At 47.6% G+C, this 27,117-nt stretch overlaps 1 protein-coding gene across 10 annotated transcripts; it reads right to left on the bottom strand.

Annotated features, from left to right (window-relative positions):
* Positions 1–313: 313 nt before the first annotated feature.
* On the bottom strand, positions 314–27,055 carry LOC109444468 (uncharacterized). Of its 10 annotated transcripts, none has more exons than XM_019725855.2 (5): positions 10,969–11,274; positions 10,116–10,189; positions 7,145–7,250; positions 4,579–4,665; positions 314–2,653 (listed from the first exon to the last, which is right to left on the bottom strand). In XM_019725855.2, exons 1-5 carry the CDS (start codon positions 10,985–10,987, stop codon positions 1,386–1,388), a joined length of 1,554 nt encoding a protein of 517 aa, XP_019581414.2. In that variant the 5' UTR covers positions 10,988–11,274; the 3' UTR covers positions 314–1,385. The 10 variants fall into 10 exon arrangements, with proteins under 10 accessions (XP_019581414.2, XP_019581415.2, XP_074188611.1 ...); XM_019725856.2 differs by lacking the exon at positions 7,145–7,250 and adding an exon at positions 7,279–7,318 and having other exon boundaries at positions 10,969–11,244; XM_074332510.1 differs by having other exon boundaries at positions 11,102–11,152.
* Positions 27,056–27,117: the final 62 nt, after the last annotated feature.

Raw genomic sequence — 27,117 nt, 5'->3', positions numbered from 1 at the left:
AATAAGTTTCTGTTGTTTGAACCACCCAGCCTATGGTATCTTGTTATGGCAGCTTGAGCAGACTAAGAGAAAAATTTACTGGGGGAAAAAAAACAAACAAAGCCTCAGGAACCTGTGGGATGAAAACCAAACACCTAACATTTGTGTCATCAGCGTCCTGGAAGGAGAGAAGGGGTGGGAGTGGGGGCTGCAAATGTATTCAAAGAAATGATGGCTGAAAATCCCCCTAATTTGGCAAAAGACATAACCCTACAGATTCAAGAAGCTCAGCAAACAGGACAAACTCAAAGAAAGCCATACAAGACACATCTTAGTCAAATGTGGAAGCTAAAAATACAGCACTCAAAATGTTTCCAGTAATAACCTTCAAAGTTTCAATGAAAAAAGTATATATACAAAGATGTCATCTGCCTCTACCCAAGAATAAAATGGTGAAAGGCAAAGATTTCAAAATCTTTTCAAGTTTTTCACAACCTAATAGGCAGTGGCAGTTCAGGTCTGCAACTAAAAGTTACCATGGTATGAAAAAGTCTAAGGTACAAACTATATACAATGGAAGTAAATCTTCATAAATAAGCACATTGTCAGGTAATTCAGATAGCTTAAAACGGACGGAAAACTTCGAAGGTCGCTCTGTATTCCCCCTTTCTAGGCTGCCGGCCTGACCCTCAGAGTTAATGATTCTAAGTAAGCGACGGCTCAGCCAGCAAAGTCTACAAGGCACAAAGTGCAGAAGCGAACTGCCCAGCCATTGTCCCCTGGCTTTGGGGGAAGCTGCCTTCATGGAAACTGCGGCTGACCAACTCATGGTCTCATACTTTTCCTAGATGTGAGCACTCATTCAAGTAGTTGTCTCTATCAACATTTCTTGAGCTCATTCCCCCAGCTTTTTCTCTATGTTTTCCATCCATCTCCGTTGGCCTTGCACTTAAGGCAAGGGCAACTTTCCCTCCTCCACTACTCCTGACTGCAGACAAAGTCATTGTAAATTTTCAACCTCTTATTTCTACCCCTGCAATCTCCCTAAAAGAACCACTCTTCAAAAGTCCATCCCCTTGACACTAAGAGACTGCCTAGCCTGGCCAAGATACCCTCTTTCTGCCATGGCATACCCTACTTTTCTCAAGGATTCCATAGCTTACATACACATTAGGGTGTACGGAAATAATTTTCCTCGATCTCATGGGAAATTCACAATGTCCTCCATTAGGACATTTAAAAAATGTAACACCCTCTTTCACATTCTAAGTAAGCTCCATTCCATATAAAGAAGACATCTCATTAACATATCTTTTATAACACAGTTAAAGTTCCTTGCAGTCCTCACATCATGGATAGTAAATGTTCCATACATATGTTCCAAATGTACCATATTTATGCGGTCTTTATCCAGTATGAATTCTCTTTTGTTGACCAAAGGCTGAATTGCCAATAAGGGCTTTTCTGTATCCCTTGACTTTCCCTCCAGCATGAGTTTTCTGATGTTGAGAAAGGGATGAGCTCTGGCTGAAGGCTTTCCCACATTCCTTACACTTGTAAGGTTTCTCTCCAGTGTGAGTTTTCTGGTGCTTTGTGAGAGATGAGCTCTGGCTGAAGGCTTTCCCACATTCCTTACACTTGTAAGGTTTTTCTCCAGTGTGTGTTCTCTGATGACGGATAAGGGCTGAGCGGTCACTGAAGGCTTTGGCACAATCATTGCATTTGTAGGGTTTCTCCCCCGTGTGAGTTCTCTGGTGTTGAGCGAGGGCTGAACAGTAGCCGAAGGCTTTCCCACATTTGTTACACTCATAAGGCCTCTCCCCAGTATGAGTTCTCTGATGCTGGATGAGGCCTGAACGATCACTAAAAGCTTTCCGACATTCGTTACACTTGTAGGGTTTTTCTCCAGTGTGAATGACCTGATGCTGGGTAAGGAACGTGCTTTGGCTGAAGGCCTTCCCGCATTCACTGCACTCATAAGGTTTCTCTCCGGTGTGAATTCGCTGGTGTTGAGTGAGGTATGAGCTCTGATTAAAGGCCTTCCCACACTCACTGCATTCGTAGGGCTTCTCTCCAGTGTGAATTATATGATGCCGAATAAGGGCTGAGCGGTGGCTGAAGGCTTTCCCACACTCGTGACATTTGTAGGGTTTCTCTCCAGTGTGAATCCTCTGGTGCAGAGTCAGGTGTATGCTCTGGCTGAAGGCTTTGCCACACTCGTGACACTCATAGGGCTTTTCTCCTGTATGAATTCTCTGATGCAAGACAAAAGCTGAGTAGTAGCTAAAGGCTTTCTCACACTCACTACATTTCCAAGGTTTCTTCCCTGCACAAATTTTCTCATGTGGCATTACATTTGAATTTCGCTTTAAGTTCTTTTTAAATGAATTACAGTTACGTAGTTTCTCTCCTTGCTGTTGAATAAGTAATGACCTGCGATTAAAATTTCTTCCAAATTCATCACATTGGTAACTTCTCTCCCCAGATTTCTTCTGACCGACAACCTCTTGCAGTAAATGTTTCTCATGGTTTTCCTGCTGACTCTCTAAAGAATCCTCACTTCCACGGGCACCTTCCTTTGGAAATCTTTCTGTTAATACCCCAGGGGCTGACTCTTCTCCTGAGACGTCCTGCTCTGCAGTTAGCTCCTTGCTTTCTGGTATTGTCTCCCAGTCTGACAGAAACAAAAATGCACACGTATCATTTTCTACACTGAGAGTAAAGTAATCGCTGTGGTAGGAAAATAATAAAACAAACAAAAAGTGCTCACCAGGAACACATGAACTTGAAAGCTCTCAAAAACAGCCTTGCAATTTGAAAGGCCACAAGAAAAGAAAGATGACTGGGAAGAGAAGTGCAGCTGCACCAAGGCAGGGTGAGCAGGCACTCACAATCCTCTGTCCAGCCGGCCAGGGAAGGGGAAAGAACAGCGGAACAGGACTAAGCAGAGGTGATGTGGGGGAAATGGCGAATAAAAAACAGTCTGGGGAGACAGGACTGGGATCAGAGAAAGGCAGTCTCCAGGGAGCACCCACTGCCTGCCACCCCTCCCCAGAGCTGCATCACTTCACACCTTGAGCATCAACATAGTTACGGCATTTCCTTCCTGAATGTCCAATCACTGCTAACAGACTAACCTTCCAAAACTACTCCTTTTACACAAAAATCTCTGTTGGTTCCCCTGTCTCGACAGGAGACACACATTCTACAAGTTAGCATTCAAAGTGGTCCAGATCTACAAAATCAAATCATTACAAAGCTGAGTAACTAAGAAGCTGGTCATCTCTGACACTCCTACAAATTGGAAAGAGTAATACAGAACCAAGTTCTGTTTTTTTGTGTTTTTTTTTAATGAGTAGCGTGTAGGGAAGGGAAGGTCAAATTCTCATGTGCTCAGATTGGTCCCCAACCAGTCAGATACCTGCCCTCCAAATTGTAGGCTTCCTAGTAAGAGTTTGGGGGGAAAACTTCACTGTTAAAATTTTTAAATATTTCCAGGTTTAAATGGTCATTAATGTCCATTCTACCCACGATGCCACATGACATAAATCAATAGGATCCTTTGTTCTCAACTATGTATCATAATCAGGGAAGTGCCTGGGATTTTAAAGGACAAATAGGTAGAAATAGGTTAAAGGCAAGTGGATTTCCAGCTGAGGGAGTGGGAAGAATTAAAGCACCAAAAGTGCATGGAGCACATGCAGTTAGTGCAGGGGAGGAAGACACGCCTGCTTCGCGTCAGGCTGGAGAACAAAGGAGGTAGAATGGTCAGGCAGGTAGACTGACAAAGGCCTTGAAAGAAGGTGGAGAATACAGAACTGGCAGAGTAAGCCATGCACAGTGGGGAATCTAGCATATTCTGCTGCCTCAATTGGACAAGATTAGACTAAAGAAAGTATGACCAGCTGCCAGTCTACTGCAGTAATGCAGTCTGACAGAAGCAATAGAGTCAAATCCACGACATCTTTCAAAAACAGTTACCAGGACTTAATCGATAGTCGTCACTTGCTTAGCACACGTTCAGCCAGGTACTGTTCTAAGCACTTCTCTTAGATTTTTTCATTTGATCCCGACAACAACCCTATGAGTTAAGTGCTATCATTACCCACATTTTACAGTTGGAGAGTCTGAGTCACAGAGAAGGTAATTCACTTGTTAAAGGTCACAGAACTAGTGAGTAGCTGAGATTGGTTTTGTACCCAGGAAGACTGGAACCAAAGTGCACTCATAACCATATGCTATGCTGCCTCTCCATAGAAAACGCAGAGATCAATTTATACTCATTGCTCTGAGACAAAAAGCCACATTATCCTGCAAAGACCAAATAACATATATGAAAAAGCCTGGTTTAGAGCCTCTTACCCAAGCAAATTACTAACAAACATTAAAATGTTGATTTCATTTCAGGAGTAGAAAGTGTTTACTTTCTGAAAAATAAAATTATGACGTCCATAGAGGCGCAGTGTAGCACAGGAGGAAGGGACTTCAACTTGTCCGTGGGTCTAGCAAAATCTGGAAAGGCTCCTCCACAAGCTTTTCAAAGACGCTTTTCCCACTAACCATCTGGGTTTACGCCCACTATTTCTAACACTTACTCACCTGGACTGGCTGCTTTCGAGACTTCTCTCTCCAGCTCCTCCCCACACTCCAACTGAGAGATTACATCAGGCTTGGAAATCAGAAGCCCTGTTCATGGGGAAAGACAAATGGGGTCTGGTAAAACAGCTCAGGGTTAGCTCCTTGGTTGTTAGGGAAGACGGCATGAAAGGGAAGGAGGGGGAGGAAGAGGGAGGGGGAGAGGGAGAGGGAGGGGGAGAGGGAGAGAGGGAGGGGGAGAGGGAGAGAGGGAGGGGGAGAGGGAGAGAAGGAGGGAGAGGGAGAGAGGGAGGGGAGGGAGAGAGGGGAGAGGAGGAGAGGAGAGAGGGGAGGAGGAGAGAGGGAGGGGAGGGAGAGGGAGAGGGAGAGGGAGGGGAGGGAGAGGGGAGAGGGAGGAGAGAGAGGAGGAGAGAGGGAGAGGGAGGGGAGAGGGAGAGAGGAGGGAGGAGAGAGGAGGGAGGGGGAGAGGAGAGGGGAGAGGGAGAGAGGGAGGGGAGGGGAGAGGGAGGGGAGAGAGAGGAGGGAGGGAGAGAGGGAGGGGAGGGGAGAGGGAGAGAGAGGAGGGAGGGAGAGGGGAGGGGGGGGAGAGGGGAGAGGGAGGGGAGGGAGAGAGGAGGGAGGGAGAGGGAGGGGAGAGGGAGGGGAGGGGAGGGGAGGGAGAGGGAGGGGAGGGGAGGGAGAGAGGAGGGAGGGAGAGGGAGAGGGAGGGGGAGGGAGAGAGGAGGGAGAGGGAGAGAGGGAGGGGAGAGGGAGGGGAGAGGGAGGGGAGGGAGAGAGGAGGGGAGGGAGAGAGGGAGGGGAGGGAGGGGAGAGGGAGGGGAGGGAGGGAGGAGGGAGAGGGAGAGAGGGAGGGGAGAGGGAGGGGAGAGGGAGGGGAGGGAGAGGGAGGGGAGGGGAGGGAGAGAGGGAGGGGAGAGGGAGAGGAGAGGGAGGGGAGGGGAGGAGAGAGGAGGGAGAGAGGGAGGGGAGAGGGAGGGGGAGAGGAGGGGAGGGAGAGAGAGGGAGGGGAGGGGAGAGGAGGGAGAGGGGAGAGGAGAGGGGAGGGAGAGAGGAGGGGAGAGGGAGGAGAGGGAGGGGAGGGAGAGGGAGGAGAGGGAGAGGGAGGAGGGGAGGGGAGAGGGAGGAGAGGGAGAGGGAGAGGGAGAGGGAGGGGAGGGAGAGAGGAGGGAGGGGAGAGAGGGAGGGAGGGAGGGGAGAGGGAGGGAGAGAGGAGAGGGAGGGGAGGGAGAGAGGAGGAGAGGGAGAGGGAGAGGGAGGGGAGGGAGAGAGGAGGGAGAGGGAGAGGGAGGGGAGAGGGAGGGGAGGGGAGGGAGAGAGGAGGGAGAGGGAGAGAGGGAGGGGGGGGGAGGGGGAGAGAGGGAGGGAGAGGGAGAGGGAGGGGAGGGAGAGAGGAGGAGAGGGAGAGAGGGGAGGGGGAGGGGAGAGGAGAGAGGAGAGAGGGAGAGAGGGAGGGGAGAGGGAGGGGAGAGAGGAGGGGAGGGGAGAGGGAGGAGGGAGAGGGGAGAGGAGGGAGGGGAGAGGGAGAGGGAGGGGAGAGGGAGAGAGGAGGGAGAGGGAGAGAGGGGAGGGGAGAGGGAGGGGAGAGAGGGAGGGGAGAGGGAGAGGGAGGGGAGGGAGAAGGGAGAGGGAGAGGGAGAGGGAGGAGGGAGAGAGGAGGGAGAGGGAGAGGGAGAGGGAGAGGGAGGGGAGAGGGAGGGGAGGAGAGGGAGAGGGAGGGGAGGGGAGAGGGGAGGGGAGAGGGAGGGAGAGGGAGGGGAGGGAGAGGGGAGGGAGAGGGAGAGAGGGAGGGGAGAGGGAGGGGGAGAGGAGGGGAGGGGAGAGGGAGAGGAGAGGGAGGGGAGAGGGAGGGGAGAGGGAGGGGAGAGGGAGGGGAGGGAGAGGGAGGGGAGGGGAGGGGAGGGGAGGAGGGGAGGGGAGAGGGAGAGGGAGGGGAGGGAGAGAGAGGGAGGGGAGAGGAGAGGGAGAGAGGGAGGGGAGGGAGAGAAGGAGGGAGAGGGAGAGGGAGAGAGGGAGAGGGAGGGGGAGGGAGAGAGGGAGGGGGAGAGGGGAGAGGGAGGGAGAGGGAGAGAAGGAGGGAGAGGGAGGGAGAGGGAGAGGGAGAGGGAGAGGGAGGGGGAGAGGGAGAGGGAGGGAGAGAGGGAGAGAAGGAAGGAGAATGAGAGAGGGAGATTTTTTGTTTAATATATTAGGGACATTAGTTAGTACAATTATATAGGTTTCGAGTGTACCATTCTGAAATACATCAGCCATGTATTGCATTGTGTGTTTACCACCCAGAGTCAGTTCTCCTTCCATCAAGCACCCATTTCTTAAGACGTGTTTTCACTAGAAGTTTGTCACAACATCCATAGTCAGGGAGTAAAGAAGGAGGCTACCATCTGGGCCGACACGATAAAAGGGAGTCTGTTTCTAACTCTAGGAGTGTCAAAAGTACACGCACAAAGCAGAAACTTCCTGTCTTAGGCCTTCAGGCATTAAGACTCTGAATCTGAGAACCACAGAGATCCTGGGAACTGCAGCCATAAAGGTACCATACAAAGCAAGTTCACGGCACGGGGGCCATCCTTACCCAGCAAGACCAGATCTCTGTGCTTCTTGGGCACACCTCCCTGAGGAGGGTTTTGCTGCCCCCACTGGGTGACAGCCTCAGCCATGTCCCTGATCACCACCGTCTCCTGAAAAAACAAACACAGCTGTGCTTACCAAGGCACCTCCTTCCAGAAGCCTCTGGGAAGGGCTCAAACTGACAGCATAGGAGAAGGAAGACAGGAAGAATGGGAAGGTTAGAACAAATGACCTCTAATACCCCTTCCAACACTAAGATTCTCTGGCATACAGTGGTCCCCCTTTACCCATGGAGGACACATTCCTGGACCCAGATACTGCATATAGTATCGGAACCTGTATACACATACATCCATTTTCACTTAAAGGAATCACTTTCCAGCTTTTCTTTGGCATATCTGAATTGCCAGCCTCACTGCTCTTGGCTTTGGGGTCATTATCAAGTAAAATGAGGGTGCCTTGAACACAAGCACTGTGATATGGCAACAGCCAATCTGATAACTGACACGGTTAATGACCAATGGGAGGGGAGTGTGTACAGTATGAAGATGATGGACAAAGGGATGAGTCACGTTTCAGGTGGGATGGGGCGGGATAACACGAGATTTCATCACGCCACTCAGAACAGCATGCAATTTAAAATTGATGAATTGTTTATTCAGGGATTTTCCATTTAATATTGTTGGATCATGGTTGAGTGCAAGTAACTGAAACTGTGCAAAGGGCAACTGGATAGGAGGGACTACTGCTATCTGTAGCCCACACTCGCTCCATGCCTCCATGCATTGGGCTGTATGTTACCTGCAAGCATGAAGGAAAGCATCTCTGATGTAAAATCTGAAGATAACAAGTTATTATTTCATGTATCAATAAAGTAAATGATAGAATATAGAAATCCTTACTATTTAGACATGGGAAAGTGGAGAAAATATAATTATGAATACAGTATTTTCCTTATGCTACGGTTTTAAAATATAAGAGGCTCAAGAAATATGAAATCTTTTTCTCTCTGGTTTTCCTTTGAGAACAAAATCAGCCCAATATATATTAAACGTTAAGATGTTTGCTACATATATGTCACAGAAATAGACTTATTTGTAAAAGAGTAACTCAAACCCAAATGATTCGGGAAGTTCCCCAAGCGTGCTTGCCATCTGTCACCGTGGTCCTGATGGGTCTGACCCTGCCCCTCCTCGACCCCATCATACACTGGCCCTCCTGCACTCTCTGTGCTCCAGTTGCTGGCCGCCTTTTGGCTGCCTGACATGTGTGCCATGTTCCCTTTGGCCCCTTTCCGCATGCTACTTCCTGTTCCTGAATGCTCTCCTCGTCTCATCCTTTCAGCCATTTTGGTCCTACTCACGCCTCATCTGTCAGCTCAGGCATCACCTCCTCAGGGAAGCCTGCCCTGCCTCTCTGGATTGTAGCACATGCTCCACACCGAGGGGACCTTCTGGTTAGCATCTATCTGGCCTGCCCACGGTAAGCTGCTCAAGAGCAGAGGCAAAGTCTGTGTTTGCTCCCTGACACAGCCCTAGCACCCGGCACACAGCAGGGACACTGTAATCATTTGTCAGGCAGATGAAGTAATAGAGGAATGCTTGAACAAGAATTAGTAGCAAAAGCTTAAATGGGGTGTTCTAGAGAAGTGTGCATGGGGACAGAGGTGGGGAGGGGGACAGATGTGTACCAAACATTGAAAATACTGCAGGAATGTTTACTCCAGCTCAACCTTGATCTTGATGGTAGATACAAAGTTCAGCCTATTTATTAAAACGTGGGGTGAGGGCCGGGTGGGTGATGCTCCCTTGAACCTGTAGCTGAATCTCTTTACTACTGATAAATGTCTAATAGTTTTTCTAATTCTATCAAAAAATGTCCACACAAGTTCAATTTAAATGAAACCCATTAAAATAGACCAGTCCCTGGGATGCTAGTAAATGAACCAGTCTTACCTCTCTTTGAACCACCACTGTTGCCACAGGCCCCGAACATAAGCACGAATATAATGCTTAAATTTGTTTCTATCCAGCATTCTAACATTTATGACACAGCTTTCACAAACAAGGGTAAAACCGTTCACATAATGAAGTAAAGTTAAAAGAACTACCTACTTTGAAAATCCCTACCACAAGTAATTTAACTCTTTATTCTAACACTTGAAGTATGAAATCTACTCTTTTTATTTCAGTTTATGGGCCCTTAAGGTCAAACGCCTCAGAAGTGATCAACACAAGCGAACAAAACACGTCCCACCTTGCAGGGCCTCTGCAGACGGTAATGGGGCTTTATTTGCCTTTGGACTAAGGCCCCATGTAGGTTCTCCTGTGGTGTGCCTACACCATGCGCCAGCCTCCCTCAGCACACTCCAGCTGACCGTACAGTGACACACACACCCCTTGAAGACCTCCAACTCTCTTGTCACTTGGAGACTTTTTTTTGCCAAAGCTGTTCTCTCTCAGAATATTCCTGTATTCTGTTCTCCAACTACCTACTCTCTCCTGTTTTTCAAAGATGCAGTTTTATCCCAGTATTTTTCCCCCAAATACTCTCAAGGATGGAAAACCTCTTCCGTGATCTATTATGGCTTTTCTGTACCAGTCATTTCTGTACTTAAAAAAGTCCGGATTTCTTGTTGTTGAACGATTTTATTTATCTATGTCTTACCACCTCAGTACACTTCATGAGCCAGGGGCAACTGGCTTTTATTTCTTTGCATCTCACGACGAGGCTAATCACTACTGAACTGTCTAAGTGTTCATCAAGCACTAAGTGGGTAGAGAAGTAATGCTGGGTGGGGGCGGGCAGTTCCACACAGATGAGGAGCGTTCTCCATGAGGTTGACCACGTATCAGTTTATCCACTGCATCCAATAGTCCAGGAATCAGGGCTGACCAATTCCATAACAATGGAAGAAACCATATCCATGCTCTGAGAACATCAGAAAGAAAAAAACAGAAGTGGTCTAGACTCACCTGGGATGCAGGGGTCACGCCATTTTCTGTTGGGTTTCCAGCATGGGGAGTGTTAGAGGCCTCAGAACGTGACCCTACAAGTGGAGATAGGAGCCATGATGAGTATTCTTGCCTTGCAGTAAACTCACAGAAACTGCCATACACAGCCTCTTGTCACCTAAGAAGAGTCAACTCAGGGAATTAAGGGACAATCGCACAACATCCCTGAATCAAGACAACCATCACCATGGCTGCCTCAGTTTCCCCCATCCTCCTCTGCCCTAAAACTCCAGTAGAAATCCGCTGAGAATCTGCACACTTAAGTTAAATACATATTTCTATCTCTCATATGCTGAGTGATAGTCAAAATGATACTAAAAGTCTCTGTGTCCATCCATGCCTCTCTTAATGCTTCATTCTTATTCTATTCCAGGATCACTGGATGAAAGAAGACTAAATTCTTTTTGAACACTGGCTTTTCAGATACAACACTGGATTTCTCAGAAGTGATGGGTCTAATGTGGAAAATATCCAGGATTCTAAACAAATCCCGTGACTTCTCAAACCCTCATTTTCCCTGTCTGCCAAATGGGTCTAATAGTCTTCTTCCTACCGCCTTATGGGGTTCCTGTGAGGACGATAGGAAGTCGTTATCAAAAGTCAAACTGTCAGATCTGTTGATGTGGGGCAAGGGAGGCACACATCATCCTGCTACGGGCCAGCAAGCACTGCAGGTATAGGTTCTCCTTCCAGGAAAGGGCTCTCCCAGAGAAGACGGATGCTGCCCCTTCCTGAGCCGGCCCCAGCCAGAGCGCAGCCTTTCTCTTTCTACCTCGCCAGCGGTCACCGCGCCGCATCCCTCCCAGATTCTCACCTCTGCCCCCAGGTTCCATGGCGACTCCCTCCCCAGGGCGCGCAGGAGAGCCCCCGCCGCGGTACCAGGGGTCCACGGTTCTATCTACCCAGAGGCCCAGGGGCCGCGCGCGACCCTCGCCCGGCGCCCGCACCCGGGGGGTCTCCTGCTGCCTCCAGCGCCTCAAGCTTAGAAGGACCCGCGCTCAGTCCTCCTCGATCCCAGGCTCGACGTCGCTCCAGACACAGAGGAAGCCGAGACGGCGACAGAGGCTTGTAAGAGCCCTCGGGACCAAGTCGCGCCGGCCCGAATGCAAGGTTGAACTACAACTCCCAGAACCCTCCGCACGGCACGGCACGGCGCGTCACCGGACGTCGCTTCCCAGGGGTACCCGCGGCACGCATGTCAAGCAGCCGTCAGCTCTCCGGGCGGTGTCTCCCGCGATGAGACCCGTTTGGGTTAACTGTGCGGGAGTGCTCGGCCCCTTGGAAAACGCATTCCTGGGCACTCGAAAGGCCACTTCCTCGGGGCTGAGTCTGGGCTCTGGTCCCGGAAGAAGCCCTTGGCCGCTCCTCGCTTAGGACCTTCACTCCCCGCAACTGGACCTCACGGAGGGCGGCGCCCCCACCCCCAGGATTCCCTCCGCCGCGGCTGTGGCGGGGATAGAGAGTACCCCAAGGAGCCCGGGGTGTTTATTCCAGGCTGCACCTCGGAGTAGGGAGAAGTGGGCTCTCAGTCCCGGAAATCACCTCAACCCAGAAACGCCCGGGTCGCCACTGGTCCGGCTGACCTCAAGGAGATTGGAACCTGCAAGTGCTCCACACTGCGAGCTCTGGGAGCCGCTGGCCGGCAGTGGGGTGTCTTCAGGCTAGTGCATGTTCTCGCTGCTCTTCCCGCTGCAAAGTTACCAATTTTCTGTCCAGTTCAAATTCCCAAGAAAGGAAATCAAATTAGCCTGACTGACATCTGTGTTTGGGCACAAACCACAGTGTCCGTCTGTCCTTTCCCTAATAGATTCCCCATTTTTAGCAAGGCCTCGGGCTTCCCAGAGTAAAGATTACATTTCTCATCACCCCTGCCTCTTGTCAGGGGGATGAAAGGAAAAGTGATTTTAAAGGGCAGGGGAAGGCTCCATGCTGCCTGGAACACAGAGGGGCAGCTAAGAAACTCCCTTGGCCCTTGCCGTTCCCTTGTTTACCTGGAATGTGGATTTAGTGGCTGGAGATATAAATTGGGAGTTGATCATACTTGGATGGTACAGGTTAACCCTGCTATCTGATGAGTCATCATGAAGCATGTCGACCAGGTTAACACCCTAGAAATGGGGAACCAACAAGGCAGGAACTGGGTCCCTGACGGTTCAGTGAAACATATTGGACTTTAACAGGAGGGAGATGTAAACTGCTGTTTAGTTTAAGCTCCTATTATATGGGGTTTCTGCTACCCAGACAGCCACACTTAGCTCCTAGCTGCTCCCTAGGTTGACTGCTTTGGGTCCAGTTGGTTGGGGTTGGAGGAGAAGGGGACATGTGGAGAACACTGCCCTGCCAGCTCAGGGATCGGCTGGAGGGTGTCTCCCCACCCTTTCATCAGCAGGAGGTAAGGAGTGGGCAGTTTCTTTAAAAAAATGGTGTATATGGAAGGCCCCACCACAGAAATCCCATCTTTTGTTACCAAATCAATGATCAGTTCTCAGTCCTCTCACTTAATCTACCTACAGTAGTTGATAAATCTGACTACTCCTCCCTCCTGGAAACATTCTGGTTTGCCTCCTTGACTGGTCACTCCTCATCGGTCTCCTTAACTAGTTCCTCCTCTTCTCAGTGTCTAAACCAGTTGTTCTCAAATTATTCAGTGATCAGAATCACCGGGTTAAAAACTGTGCTGAAAACTCCATCCACATCAGGATGTCTGGCGGGGGGCCTGAGAATTTGCATTTGTCAATTTCCCAAGTGATGCTGAAGCTACTCATTTTGGAACCAACTAAATGTTGGGATGTTCCAGGATTCAACAGGTAGCAGGGAGAACCTGGACCCTCCAAATGCGATCAACTCCCAGTTTATGTCTCCAGCCATTGAATCTACATTCCAGGTAGACAGAAGGGAATGGTAAGGGCAAAGGGAGTTTCTTAGTCCCTCTGTCTTTTAAGGTGCCATTCCAGAAGTCCTACCCGACAAATTCCAATTGCATCAATATACCATTGGCCTGATACCTCACTGCAAGAGGCTGAAAATATATATGGGGCGCTCTGCTGCTCAGAATAGACTCAGATTTCCTGTTATTAAGGAAGAAGAAATTAAGATAATTCTGTTTTTTAAAGAACACCTAGATGTGAAGACCCCATGCTTGTGCTCAGCTTGGTGCCCACGCTCTCGGCTGCTCTCTGGAATTACTGCTTTATTAGTAAGAAGTTCTCAGACATGTAGGTGTGAGGAAGTCAATCTATGACTCTGCTGTGCAGATGTGGGTAGGACAGTCTGCATTTGGGCTTCACAGATAACAGATGTTGAGGGCAAGAAGGCCATGTCTAATAGCCCTTAGTGGCCTGGCTTTCAGGTGCATCCTCACGTCTGCTGCTTTTGTACTAAAGGATGACTACTCATGGGTGAGCTATGTCTGAGTTAACTGGCTTGGCGCTATTCTTTGAGATTAGACGTAGCCCCATCTCCTGGTTCATTGTGGCTGACTTCCGCAGCTTGGGACCTCACCCAGCTGCCATGGCTGCAGCTGGCTGCTGCAGCTGGACTTGGAACTTTCTGGTATGAATATTGTCCCTTCAGCAGCTATAAGTGTATATGTGATGAAAAGGGGAAAGCATTGTGTCCAGGGTATGCATGGAATGGCAGGGCCAGGCTAAGGAATCTCAGTCACCAATGGAATTAAAACTAAGATAAAAATCACCACCATCCTAGAAACAAGGATAGTTGGGTGATACATTTGGTCCACTAGAGCCCAGAGGACAGGTTAGAGGGTGGAAAAGCCAAACATCAGGGAACCTCAGGGTCCCAAGGAGCTGAAGTGAAGAACAAGAGCGTATGACCCAAGGCAGAGCTTGGGAAGCTCCAGGAGGAGTGGACTGAGCTGATAGCACCACAGCAATGAAGGTGTTTGCAGTCCTGTCGAGATTAGCTTCATGTTTATTTTCCTACTGAAGTCCCTAAAAAGTGTATTTGATTTTCATTCATTCAGTGCACAGACTTTCTCTACCATGTTGTCTTCACTTCAAAGTTCTCTAGCATTGCAGACCCTTTTCATTGAAAAGTTGGTTCACGGAGTGCTTCTGTTCATACTGTGAGTATTCAGTTCTCTTTTAAAATTTAGATAGGGCTTACTGAAGCACCAGAGACATTATTTCATTTCCTCAAAACTAATTTTAAAGTCTCCGGCTAAGCCACTACCAAGTCTTTCACCTTCTGTTTTAAGAATGCTGGCATACTTCCAACTTGATCAGTTTTTGATTCCAACACTGGATCCCACTAATGGCCATTAGGTGAAGCTAAAACCTCAAAATTTAAGGCTTCCACTACTGCATGCCCTATTGTGAAATACCAAGTAAAAGGTAAAATGGCCCTTTCCTCAGAATTTTTAGCAGATGGAACCATATTTCACGTTTTAAAAAATGGTCTGCAGAATACCAAATTTAAAAAGGACACAAAGGAAGAACTATCAGATTTGTGTCCCCATTCTGTTTCAATTAAGTCTGTACTCAAAAATCTGTTAGAATTCTGGGTTTGTTCTAGTCCAGGGGTGTCCAAACTTTTTTCAGCATTTTTCACCAAGGGCCATATGCGGTAAAATACACAAACAGCCGGGCCACTCACTCGAGGTGAAGTACATATTGCCTCACCTGGTTTATTTAAGTAAACTAAATATATTTTTGGAATTTGCTGCAGGCCAATTAAAAATGGATTGTGGGCTGCACTTGGCCCGCGGGCCACAGTTTGGACACCCCTGTTCTAGTCTCATCTTAGTGACACTGCCTGAATATCGTAGGGAAATATTTGATTCTCAACTTAAATTTAGCAAGGCACTAAATAAAAGATTCACAACTCTCAAAGACAGTCATCAGCCAAAAGGTAGTCAACAGTGCCTTTTATTTTCTACTTAAGATCATTAAATAACATCAGATATTACCCACTCCAGTAGATTCTATACTCTGTGTTTTTATTCAAGTTGCTCCAAAAGTCCACACATGAAGTGTTCCCTGCCTCTCACCTGCTGAAAGGAATTTGGGCTGAGACCAACAGGGATGCTGGTAGGGTGGGGAGGGTCTGTTTGGCAGTGCAGCTTCTTGAATCTGTAACTCCCAGGAGAAGCACATCTTGGCCCAGTTGGCCCCGTGTAAGGCCATCTGGTTGCAGACAGCCTTCCAGAATCAAGCCCTCTCTGGGTTTCACCTCAAGCAGACGCCCAGAGTCAAAAGTTGCCTGATGTCTGACCTTTAATACAAATATGGAGCTGGGCCCACAGAGAAATTTTGGGAGTCAGGATTTAAAGTTCAGTAGTGTGGGGTCACATCAAGGTAGACCTTAAATATTCAGAGCTATCATTAATTGAGCAATTTGGGTCCTGAGTAAGGCAGGGATGGACAGGAAGTAGTCATCTAGAAGGACTGGCCTAACAGTAATATGCAAAATGTAACTGTGACAGAAGCTGTTGATGTTAACTGAATATTGAAGTGCTTGTATACTTTCCTGGACTCTTGGTGCTGGGTTCTGGTTATGAGTTATAGACAGAAGTGACGGATGGCCCTTAAAAATATCCCACAAAATCCTCCAGCTTTCTCTTCCATGATGACCTTGGAGGCAATAAGTTCTAGGTGAGGATGGAGTAAGACAGACTGACTCACATTAGATTTCATGTGAGAGATGAAGCTTTGTTTATTTGGGAGTTTACTTGTTAGGGCACCATAGCTGAACATTCCCCTCTTCAATGCTTAAGAGGGAAGAATTTGAATCAGAAAGTGAGTACTGCAGTAACAGGAGCCTGAGCTGATAAAGGTGTAGTCTAGACTGAGAATTCACACAAAGGATGTAAATCCAGAAGTGTTTTAATTACAGAAGACTGGGTCAGAAGAAAAGTCATTAATTCAAATAAATATTTATTGAGCTATTATTTGCAAGGCACTGTGTGAGATACAAAGACATATAAGTCATGCCTCCAAGTGCTTACAATCTAGTTGAGATTATACATGTACATAAATTATAAAACCTTACAGCATAATGGTAAAGGGAATAGATTTTGAAGGTAGACCTGTATTTGAGACCTGGCTTCACCTTGGGCAAGTTATGTAAGCCCTCTAACCTCATTTGCTCACTGTAAAATGCAGTACCTACTTCATCGGGTCGTTGAGAGGACAAATCATCTATTCCTTGCGGAACTCTGAGTGCTTACCCCATAATAAGCACAGAATAAGTGCTAGCTATTAGTAGTAACAGTATTAAGAGATCTAAAAGCTGGGACACAAAAGAACAAGGTCAGTGCCCAAAAACACTCTGAGAGACAGGGACTAACCTATCCGAAAAACTATTTGGGAAACACCTGTCCTGCTCTGATATAATTTTGCCTTACCCCTCCTGTTGTCGCCTCCAGTTATTTAAAGTGCAGTGATGCCTGGGGCCCCAGACACGAGGTGTGTCTGAGGATAGCCTCCTAACATTTACCCTGTCATTTGACAAACTTCTGCAATATGTTGACTCTTTAGAGTTGCATCCTGATTTCTAGCATCAGTCTGTAACGTAGCAGGTGGAGAGAGTTCTTATTCAAACACTGTGCTAGCAGAGGCAGGGAAGGACAGTAGTAGCCAGAATAGGTAGAATGGATTTTTTTAAACGGGGAAGACCTACTTTAAGTTTTCACAGAGGTCCTTTGACTAAAGCTTTTACCCAACTCAGTCTATTCCCTGTTTGGCATAACGCCGTTGGTGTTGAATAACTGATGACTTAGAACTGAAAACTTTCCCACACACGCTGCACTCAAAGGGTTTCTCCCCTGTATGAACCCTCTGATGCCGTGTAAGCCGGCTTCTCTGGCTAAAGGCTTTCCCACACTCGTTGCATTCATAGGGCTTGTCTCCAGTGTGGATCTTCTGATGCTGCGTGAGTGATGAGCGGTCAAAGAACGCTTTCCCACACTCACTGCACTGGTAGCGAGGCTCTCCAGCATGAGCTTTTTGATGTCTATTCAGTGATGAGACACCATAGAAGGCTTTCCCACACTCGTTACACTCATAAGGCTTCCTGCCAGTGTGGATTAGCTGGTGTCGCGTAAGAATGCTTTTCTGGCTGAAGGCTTTCCCACACTGACTGCATTCATAGGGACTTTCTCCAGTGTGAATCCTCTGGTGTCGAGTGAGGGACGAACGGTCAAAGAAGGCTTTCCCACACTCACCGCATTTGAAGGGCTTCTCTCCAGTGTGAATTCGCTGATGTACAGTTAGGGATGAACGGTCGAAAAAGGCTTTCCCACATGCGCTGCATTCGTAGGGGCTCTCCCCTGTGTGAGACATTAGGTGTCTGCTGAGACTGCACCTGTGACTGAAGGCTTTCCCACACTCACTGCATTTGAAGGGCTTCTCTCCAGTGTGAATTCGCTGATGTACAGTTAGGGAAGAACGGTTGAAAAAAGCTTTTCCACACTCACGACAGTCATAGGGCTTCTCTCCCGTGTGAGTCCTCTGATGGCGGATAAGAGATGAGTGGTCAAAAAACGTCTTCCCACAATCGCTGCATTCCTGCTCTCTGTCTTTAGTGAGAATTTTCTTGGGAGGGGTTGACCCTCGCTGCAAGCTTTCCTCCTGGGAGAGGGATTTCTTGCAGGTCTCCACTACATGGCTTTCCTTCTCTGTTTCCAACCCACCTTCCAGTGCATGAACTTCAGACTTAGGACACAGAGGACCTTTTCTTCCAAGCTTCCCCCTTGACATTACTTCTGGTTTTTCTTCTTTATCTGAAGCATCTTGGATCTCAGACTTAGTCTCCCAGTCTGGAATAGACAGAAAACACACATGCAGTTTCTTTCCTGGGCTAGGAAATACTGCAGCAGGAAGCAGAGGATGAGGTTACTATGATAAATCTGAAGAGTGATACGGTCGCTGCATTGCTCGCTCCCACAAATAGTTGTATGCTTTGGGGAAAGACTGTAACTTGGAAATAAAGAAGGCAGAGACAAGAACTGACGGAGAACATCTCAGAGAAGAGGAGAATGTACATTGGGAGGATAGGCAGGACAATTAGGAGAGTTTGGGAAGTGGGCGGCAAGGTGAGGCATATGACTACCCACCTGAATGGGCAATATGACCTGAGAGAATGGGCAATATGACCTGAGAGAGTAGCACTTGGTTGATAAAGATGAGTAATACTTCAAAGTGTAGAGAAAAAAAACAAAGCTGGTGGGTGATAAAGAGCAGCACTAAAACATGATTTGAATTGGAGAGAAAGGTGCCAGCCAATACTACCTCCTACCCACCCCAAAAATAATAGCCATGAAACAAAACCGCCCTGCCCTGCTCATACGCAGTTACCTAGAGAAATGCTCCCTAGACATCTCTCCTCAGATCCATGAAGGTCAACTATCCAGGGCTCATCTGCTCTCTTCAATTGGAAAATCACATCTGGTTGAGGAACTGGAAGCCCTGCTCACGGAAAAAGAAACAAGCCACACATGTGATAAAAATACACAACCACTCCAAAGCTTATTCCTGGCCTCCAGGGCTTTCGGAGAGAAATCGCAGAAGGCAACCTGCACACCAGGAATGCGGAGTACAAAGTAATGCAAAGATGCTCAGACATCTGGATGGAGGTCAGCACGGAGCTTGTCACAAGGTCAGGACATAGATAAGATCCCCCGTTTATTCTTCCCCTGGATACCGAGGGGAAGCTCCTGGCTTTAGCGCTGGTAGAATGGGGGGAAAGAGTCCTTGGCTCAGGGAAGGTAATGAAGAAAGATCATCTGGAGTAAAAACGTGTAATGCAAGTGTCCATTTTTGTTCGTTTACCCTTCAGTATTAATGTTTTATTTAAAGCAGATTGTGTTCATTGTAGGAAAAATAGAGGTATGTACGAGTCAAAAGAAAAATCACGTTTTGTACTTTGTGCTCATTTTTCTTTCTATTCATTGTGATACCGAAAGATACCTATAGATACATTCTGTTAAAAACTAAGTAATGAAATAATGTTGATTTGTAAACTTGATTTTTTCACATAATAAATTATAACTATGATTTTATTTCAATTAGCACTGATCTACCTTACCATTTTAATGCCTAATATTACTCTGTATGGAATAATCTTTATTTAATCTTCTGCTGACAGACATTTCAGACTGTGTTTAATTTTCTGCTATTAACAAATGACAAAATGGACATGTGTGTACAGCATGGGCTGCTAACCCTATTATCTCTGTGGGACAAATTTCTGGAAATGAACCTATCCTTTTTCAGTTACACAAATAAATAGACTGCCCCCTAGAAATAGTCTTGAGGTCTAAGCTTCCCTTGCATTGGACCCTGACTTGGGAAAAGAGAGGCACTTTCCTACTGGGCCCGAGAACCATCCATCCAGTTGTGTGCTGATTCTCTGCTGACAAAATGGCCACCTCCTCGTGGCTTCCTGTCTCTGACCTGAGGAATTCTATATTCCCAGTATTTCATCCCTTCAAAGGCTGTGACAAAGGCTCAGCAGTCTCCCTAATACTCTCCGAACACTCTGTTCAGTTTTCCATATTTGGCTTGTTTAAGCTAACCCAGCAGGTGTGACACTTGCTTTTTTGCACGAAATCTGCAATGTGATTCCTTGTACTGCCACCTGCTGCTTATTTTAAGCCTGTGTGTCAATCTGCATACTCTCTCAGCCTCTTGTTCTGGAAGCTCCTGAGAGGTTCTCGTTACCTACCGGAGCGCAACTTTACCTCTCACAAATACCTGACATCAGCAGGAATTAATTTTCCCTTTGTCATGCAAGTGTCTAATTGCAAAGTGACTCCTGTGGGCATCTAAGGCTGCACTTAAGACAAATATTCAAAATCAGACACATTTCTAGTGACCTATTCTGAGAGGCATGACCTGTATTCCACTCGCACAGCCCCCTTTTAAAAGGAGACACTTTTCCCCCCTCCTCTGCTGAGAAAATTTCCCTCAACAAGATGTCCCCTCACCCCACCCTTAGTCCTCTGCATGGCGCTAAGTTAGCTGACTGATAAGTTGGGGGAAGGGCTGGGCATATATAACTCAGCCCTTTCTGTTCACCCCTCTGGAGAGTCGGCTCCCTGTAGCACACCTGTGTGCTGCAGGGCCAGGCTGCTGTGTGAGGGAGTCTGTGGTCATCCCACCTGCTACGGCTCAGGGGGCAAGTCTGCCCAATGCTGGGGCTCAGAATTAGGAAGCCCACTGTCACTGTACACCTAAGCCCCATCCTTCTATTGTGTCTCTCAGTGGTTCAGAATTCAGGTGGGAGAAGATGCATCAACTTATCAGCCTCTTAACCCCACAGTAACACAGTAGAGTCCTCCTATGGGAAGCCCTCCTTACCCAGTGAGACGATGCTCTCATAGTTCTCCAGCATCACCTCCTTGTAGAGGTCCCTCTGAACAGGGACCAGATGCCTCCACTCTTCATCTGTGAAAATCACGGCCACATCCTCAAATGTCACCAATCCCTGGAAACAATCACACTCTCCCTTATTTACAACCTTTCTTTTTACATGGACCAGACACATCTGTCATAAAGATGACAGCCCTGGAGGATGTGCAGGGATGGAAAGGGAAATGGTTCGGACAAAGTAGACCTTTGATGCACCTGGGGACAGTGCCATGGACCCCTGGTCATGACTCCACACCCTATATTCACAGCCGAGCCTCTGAGTATCAGGGCACTTTTTCCAGACTTACAGAAAAACTTGCACGAAAGGAACAAACATTTCCCATGGACCCTTCACCCAGCTTCCCCAAATGTTAACATTTTCCACATTAGATTCATCTTTCTCTTTCAGTATACATACTTTCTCCTACATTCTTCCTGAACTTGAGAGTAACTTGCAAACATGCTGTCCCTTTACTCATGTATATTTTGTAAAAAAAACAAGAATATTCTCTTGTTGAATCACAGTATAATTATAAAAATCAAGAAAATAGCATTGAGGGGAGGCTGGATGACTCAGTTGGTTAGAGCGTGAGCTTTTAGCAACAGGGTTGCCAGTTCAATTGCCACATGGGCCAGAGAGCTGCACCCTCCACAACTAGATTGAAGACAACGAGCTGCTGAGGGGTGGCCAGATGGCTCAGTTGGTTAGAGCACGAGCTCTCAACAACAAGCTGGCCGGTTCAATTCCCGTCCATGGGATGGTGGGCCGCACCCTCTACAACTAAGATTGAAAACGGTGACTGGACTTGGAGCTGAGCTGCGCCCTCCACAACTAGATTGAAGGACAATAACTTGGAGCTGATGTGCCCTGGGAAAACACACTGTTTTCCCAATATAAAAAATTTTTTTTAAAGAAAAAGAAAATAGCATTGATATTTTACTATCATCTAACCTACATTATTCAAATTTCACCAACTGCTTTTTAACAAATCCTTAAACCAATGAGGTTGATTCAATCATCTTTAGGATCCCTCTCATTTTATTCTAATGCTCTGCGATTCTAGAAGGTTGTATCTTTACCCCCATATGCAAACCCAATATGAGTGTCCAGTGTGTCTGCAGAAGTTCTAAGCCAGGGCATGGAATTCAAGACCCTCCACCTTTGGGCGGGAATGGGGTGAGCACACATCTCTGCCCACAGCAAACTCTCCTCAGGACTCGTGAGCTCACCGAGGTGCTCTCTGATGTCACATTCCACAGCCTAACCCAGCGCTCCCTGGAGCATCTGGGGCCTGCCCTCAGTCCATGGATGTACTAAAGGGAGGTCAGAACTAGAACCAGCCCGCTGTTCCCCAAACCTTCCGATCAGACCTGTACCATAGGCAAAATCAGAGCAAAGGCCACAGGGGCGGTGAGCTTGGTGACAGGCTAGGGAGCACATGTTCAAGGCAAGGAAAGGTCACTGAAGGACACCAGTCAAATGGGAAGGAAACACTCCCTGTGGAACCCTTCATCCACCTGGCTGGGTCTGATCAAGAAAGCACCAGGACAGAGAAAGAAAAGGGGTTACCTTCTGGAGACTAATAGAGAATTTCACAAACACTAAAGTCTGCCTCACCTGGCATCCGGCAGTCGGACCCACAGCAGCCATGCCCTCCTGTGTGCTCTCCTTGTAGAAAAGGACAGTCCTAATGAGGCAGAGGTGTGGGATGAGAAAGGAAGTATGAGAAAGACCACTCTTGTTTTGTAATTTTCTGACCCATGAGACAGGAAACTTCCATATGCCTGTGAGTCATATACCCATCCTCAATGCCCTACACAAAGGGAAGGAAAGTAAAGCAAGGCCAGGGGCAAGCCCACCCCACCCCAGAGCTACAGCGAAAGGCATGGACAGTGCTATTCAGAACCCAGTGTGGGGCTTGTTTTACCATGATCGTGGAGGCAAAGTTCTCCTGGGAGACAAAAACATTCTGAGGCTCATTCTGTATTTATACATTCACATTCACTATTGCCCTAAATGGTTACTAGATAAAAGGCATAAGAATTTTTATAAATGACTACATGGATAAGACATGTCATAAAGAGACCCAACGCCTCTTCAAAGGACAAACGCCCCATTCATAACCCTCTGCTCAAGGAAAGCCTGTGGGCAGCCACATTGATGAGGCCGCAGGGGCCATGCACAAGCTGACCAGCAGACAGAGATGTGACCTGGCTTGATGAGATGACATCCTGTGAACTAAAATGTCAGGACAACAAGTGGTGATGAGCTGAAAGGACATCATGAGGGAGGGGAGTAGCCAAAAGGATCAAGGGAGGCAAAGTTACCTGTAAGCAGAACCCATGAGTATGTGGGAGGTGGGACTAGACACAGGTGAAGGAAGAGCAACTGAGTCACATCAGGAGTGAAGCAAAGACCTAAGGATTCCTGGGCCCTGAAATCCCTCATTCACCCAGTCCCACCCCTGGGCTTCAACCTGCATAGAGACCAGCCTTGTTTATTCTTGGACTTCCATAAGACTCTAACTCTGTTAGGCTTTGTATGAATCCTTATCACTGGATTCCCTTTACTGGAGTTAGCTGAGTATGTCTCAGTTTCTCACAGTCACGAGTCTAATTAAGATGGAGTTCAATCAAGCATTGCTGGGATTCATGAGCAGGATGGGGAGAGAGTGTGGCCCTGGGAAGGAGGTGGGAGAGGTGTGGCTCACTGACTGCTCTCCTACACGGTCACTCATCCTCGTTATTCATCCACGCATTTCCCAGCCACTCATTCAGCACAAGTATTTATCAAGCCCCCAAACTACCTGACATTGTCCTTGTCCCTCAAAAGCTTATAGCTTAGCATGTAGGACAAACAAGTAATCCAAGTAGTACTTCACTGCAGGATGCATACGTGCTGTAAAGAGATATGAAAGCACCTCAGAAGCTTACCTAACCCAGATGGGAAGGGGGAGGAACAGGGAAGGTTTCTGGGCAAAAGTGGGATTGAAGATATGCTGTGATTTGGGGGAGGAAATGGAACATTCTAGGCAGGAAAAACACCCAGTTTTCACAAACAAGGAGGCAGGTCTTTACACGGAAAGGATTAACCACTGTAGCTCCTTTAGAATGGCAGCTGTCTGGGCTCTGAGCAGTGCTGTGGGAAAGATGAGGTTAGAGAGGTAAGAAGAGGCTGGCTAGATCAGGGAGAGCTCAGTACGGTCCCTTCCCCATACATGGCATGGAGCTCACTGAAGGATTTAAGCATGGAAGTGCCATCATCAGGGTTTAGAAAGATCATGCAATTTGTATCAGGGGCCTTGAAATATACATACTTCTTGACCCAGCAATTGTCCCCTAGGAGTTTCTCCTAAGGAACTAAGTCAGAATATATGCAAAGCTTTTTCTTTCATTAACACTAACGTATATTAAGTGGTATGTGTGGAAACCTTCTAAACAGTTTGCATATATTATTATCTTATTTAATCCCTAACACTAATACATGAAAAGTTTGAAATATCCTAAGTTTCCAAATAGGAGATTTGATTAATTTATGATCCAGCCCATCTGTACAATGGAACACTATTAAACATATTAGTAACTAGCATTTATTTAGCAGTTGCATTTGCTATTGACCAGGCTCTGTGCTATCTTTTCATGAAAATGAATCATTATAGCACAGAGGTTTAAAACAGCTAGACAGACATGGGTTCAAAACCTATCTCAGCCTCTTACAAAGCCTAAATTTCGTAAACTGTAACACAGTACCACCTGTACTGACATATGGGGATGGAATGAAACTGTCCTCATCAGGAGTACCGAGCACAGAGCTATCCCTGGATCTGAGTGTTTCTAGAGAAAACGCTCTTCAAATTCTCCTCTATACTTTCAAAGGAGCCCTTGCCTCGAAAGCTTTACTGTGCCCATCCTACATAGCTCCATAGCGCTTCCAAACCTCACGGCTGTCACTCAACTTGAACAGAACACTGCCTTTTACCATACAGAGCTTCACAAGAGTGAGCTCCAAGGGAGGGAAGACAGTGAGTAGAGAGCATGCCACAGACCTGGACTTATTAACGGAAGGCTTGGGCAGGCTGTTTAAGCCCACAGTTCACCCCGTGGTTTAATACCTACTTCATGGAGTAGTTGTAAATACTGACAAAAGTAATATAAAGCATTTATCTTCCAGCCTGTTCAATAAATGAAGCTCCTTTCCTTTCTCCTGCCCATCACGAACCCCTTCATCCTACCATCCAATGAATATTTCCAAGTACCTGTTAGCACTACGCTGCAGGGGGTGTGAGGTCAACAAAGCAGAAACATCCACGTCTCCAGGACTTTACCTCGGTGTCCCCGTCTGTGTCCTACCTTCTTTTCCACTATTGTTCCCTCTCAGAATCAGCTTCTGTATTACCCAGTCTTTCTTTCTCCAGCATCTCCTATCTCTCCGGTACCTTCTTCCCAGATGTTTTAACAGATACCATCTTATATCTAAAACTATCTTCACTGAATCCCATGGCCTCCCTCTAGCAAAACAGTTCTCATTTAGGTTTTCCTTTCACGAGAATTCTTGGGTGACACATTTCAATCCACTCCACGTCACCACCTACTCTTCTTGAATCTGTTATTCTGCTCTTGTCACCCCTCACACACCTGAGACTGCATGCGTGAAAATTACCACTGCATTTCTGATCTCTAGTTCCAATAGTCCTTTTCTCCTTATCTTTACTTCTCTGCAGCTTTTGACTGTTTTGACAAGTTTCTGCTTCTTCAAGTAGTTGCTGTAGCTGCTATAATATTGCATGAGCCTGGCTTTCTTCCTGCCACTAACACTGCATCTTTCTGTGACTGTCTTTCCCAGTGTGGCCCTGAGGACACAGATGCTGCCCAAGGCTCCGTGTTTGGTCAGTGTCCCTCTTGCTATCCCCAGAAAGTCCACTCACACCTGGCACTCCATTTTCCACCTCTGCAGAGATGCAGCCCCAGCCTAGTCCCAGTCCCCTGTCCACTCACCCTGCATTTCCAAATGACCGCAATTTTGAATTAAGCATTCTGCCAGCACCTCAAAACCATCTCCCCCTCTGCAACTCCCCATAGCAACTGGTCTCCCTGGTTTCAGATTTCTATTGGATGTTCTAGTGTTCTCCCAGGTGTCCCAAATTCAAACTCTTACCTCATTCTCTTTCTTCCTAAATCTTGTTAGTCACCAGGTCCCTCTAACTCTTCTTTTGCATGTCACCTGTATCCTTCCCCACCACTGACATGGTCATAAGGGAGGTCCGTACAGCCTATTTCAGGACGACTACCACCACCACCCCTTCCTGACTGGCTCCTGGTCACCAATCCCTTCCTTTCCCTAGTCCTGGATGTGATCTATAGAATAACTGTCCCAAAGTAGTTTTAGCCCGGCCAGTGCCCAGATTAGGTCCTTAATCCACCCTGCCTGTGTCTCATACTGACCCTCTCTGCTTCCTCCTGCACGAAGGCGCCCTATCACTCCAGCGGAGGGAGCTAAACCGGACAATCTGAGGCGTTTTCTGAGAAAGGGGGAGGGACTGGAGCGGCTGGCAGCTTAGATACATTGTCAGGTCCACCCACGTTTATTAAGCACCCATTATGGAAAGAAGGGACTCAGGAGGCACAGAGTGAGGATTTTAATATCATAACTTTGTGGCCACAGATCTGGACCTTTTTGCAGTTTGAACTTTGACTCTGTCCACAGGACAAACTGCACTCCCTGTATTGTCTGTTTAATAATTGTTTCACAAGTTTGTTTTGCAAGCTCCAAGGGAAACGAGGTAACGGTCCCTGTCCTGTGATACCCCCGCGGCCCATGTCTCATGATTCCCCCCGTTGGCCATGTCTCCTACCTCTACCCACTGACCATGAATTAACGGAAACCAGAAAGCCCAGCTGCTCTAATAAACCAGAAAATGTGTAGTGTATACTTATGGCTCTGCTTCCCTTAGCAGACAATCCTCTTAAAGGTCAGCTTCTCGTGGATTTTGCCTTTTAAAACTCTGCCCCAGCTCCCCTGTGGTTTATCCCGGAGATTGTCTCCTTGGTTTGTAAACAATTTCTGAATAACATTCTCTTTCGTCTCTCAGAAAGGTCTCCTGGAGTTTTTGTTGAAAGAAGGAAGGCTCCAAACTTCCAACCTAAAAGTTGGGATCTGACATATAGTGGGTGCGCCTGAAAGGCCACTTGGGACAGCGCCTGCAGCCACGGGGCACACGCACCCATTGGGAGAGACAACTTTGCGTCCGCACCTCTCCGAGCCGGGACGTCGCCACACACACACACACACACACACACACACACACACACACTCTGAGGCCGGCCGCGCCTCGTCACCCCGTACTCCCACAGCACCTCCCCCAAGTTCTCAGTGTCCCCTTCTCACGGCCGCTGCGCCCATTCCGCACCTCGAAGACTCAATCCCGCAGCCCTCACCTCCCGCACAGAGCGCTCGGGACCCAGGAAGACGGCACCTCTTCAGGTCGGGAAGGCAATGCGCCTGCGCAAAGGGGCTGACGCCCGCGTGCCCTATCAATGCTCGGCCTGCTCACGGACTGCATTTCCCAGAAGTCTCAGCGGCCAGCGCTCTCTCA

The sequence above is a fragment of the Rhinolophus sinicus genome, linkage group LG05, assembly GCF_036562045.2.
Source record: "Rhinolophus sinicus isolate RSC01 linkage group LG05, ASM3656204v1, whole genome shotgun sequence".
NCBI lineage: Eukaryota > Metazoa > Chordata > Mammalia > Chiroptera > Rhinolophidae > Rhinolophus > Rhinolophus sinicus.
The sequence above is the reverse complement of the archived record's forward strand: the minus strand, read 5'-3'. Positions and strand labels throughout refer to the sequence as shown.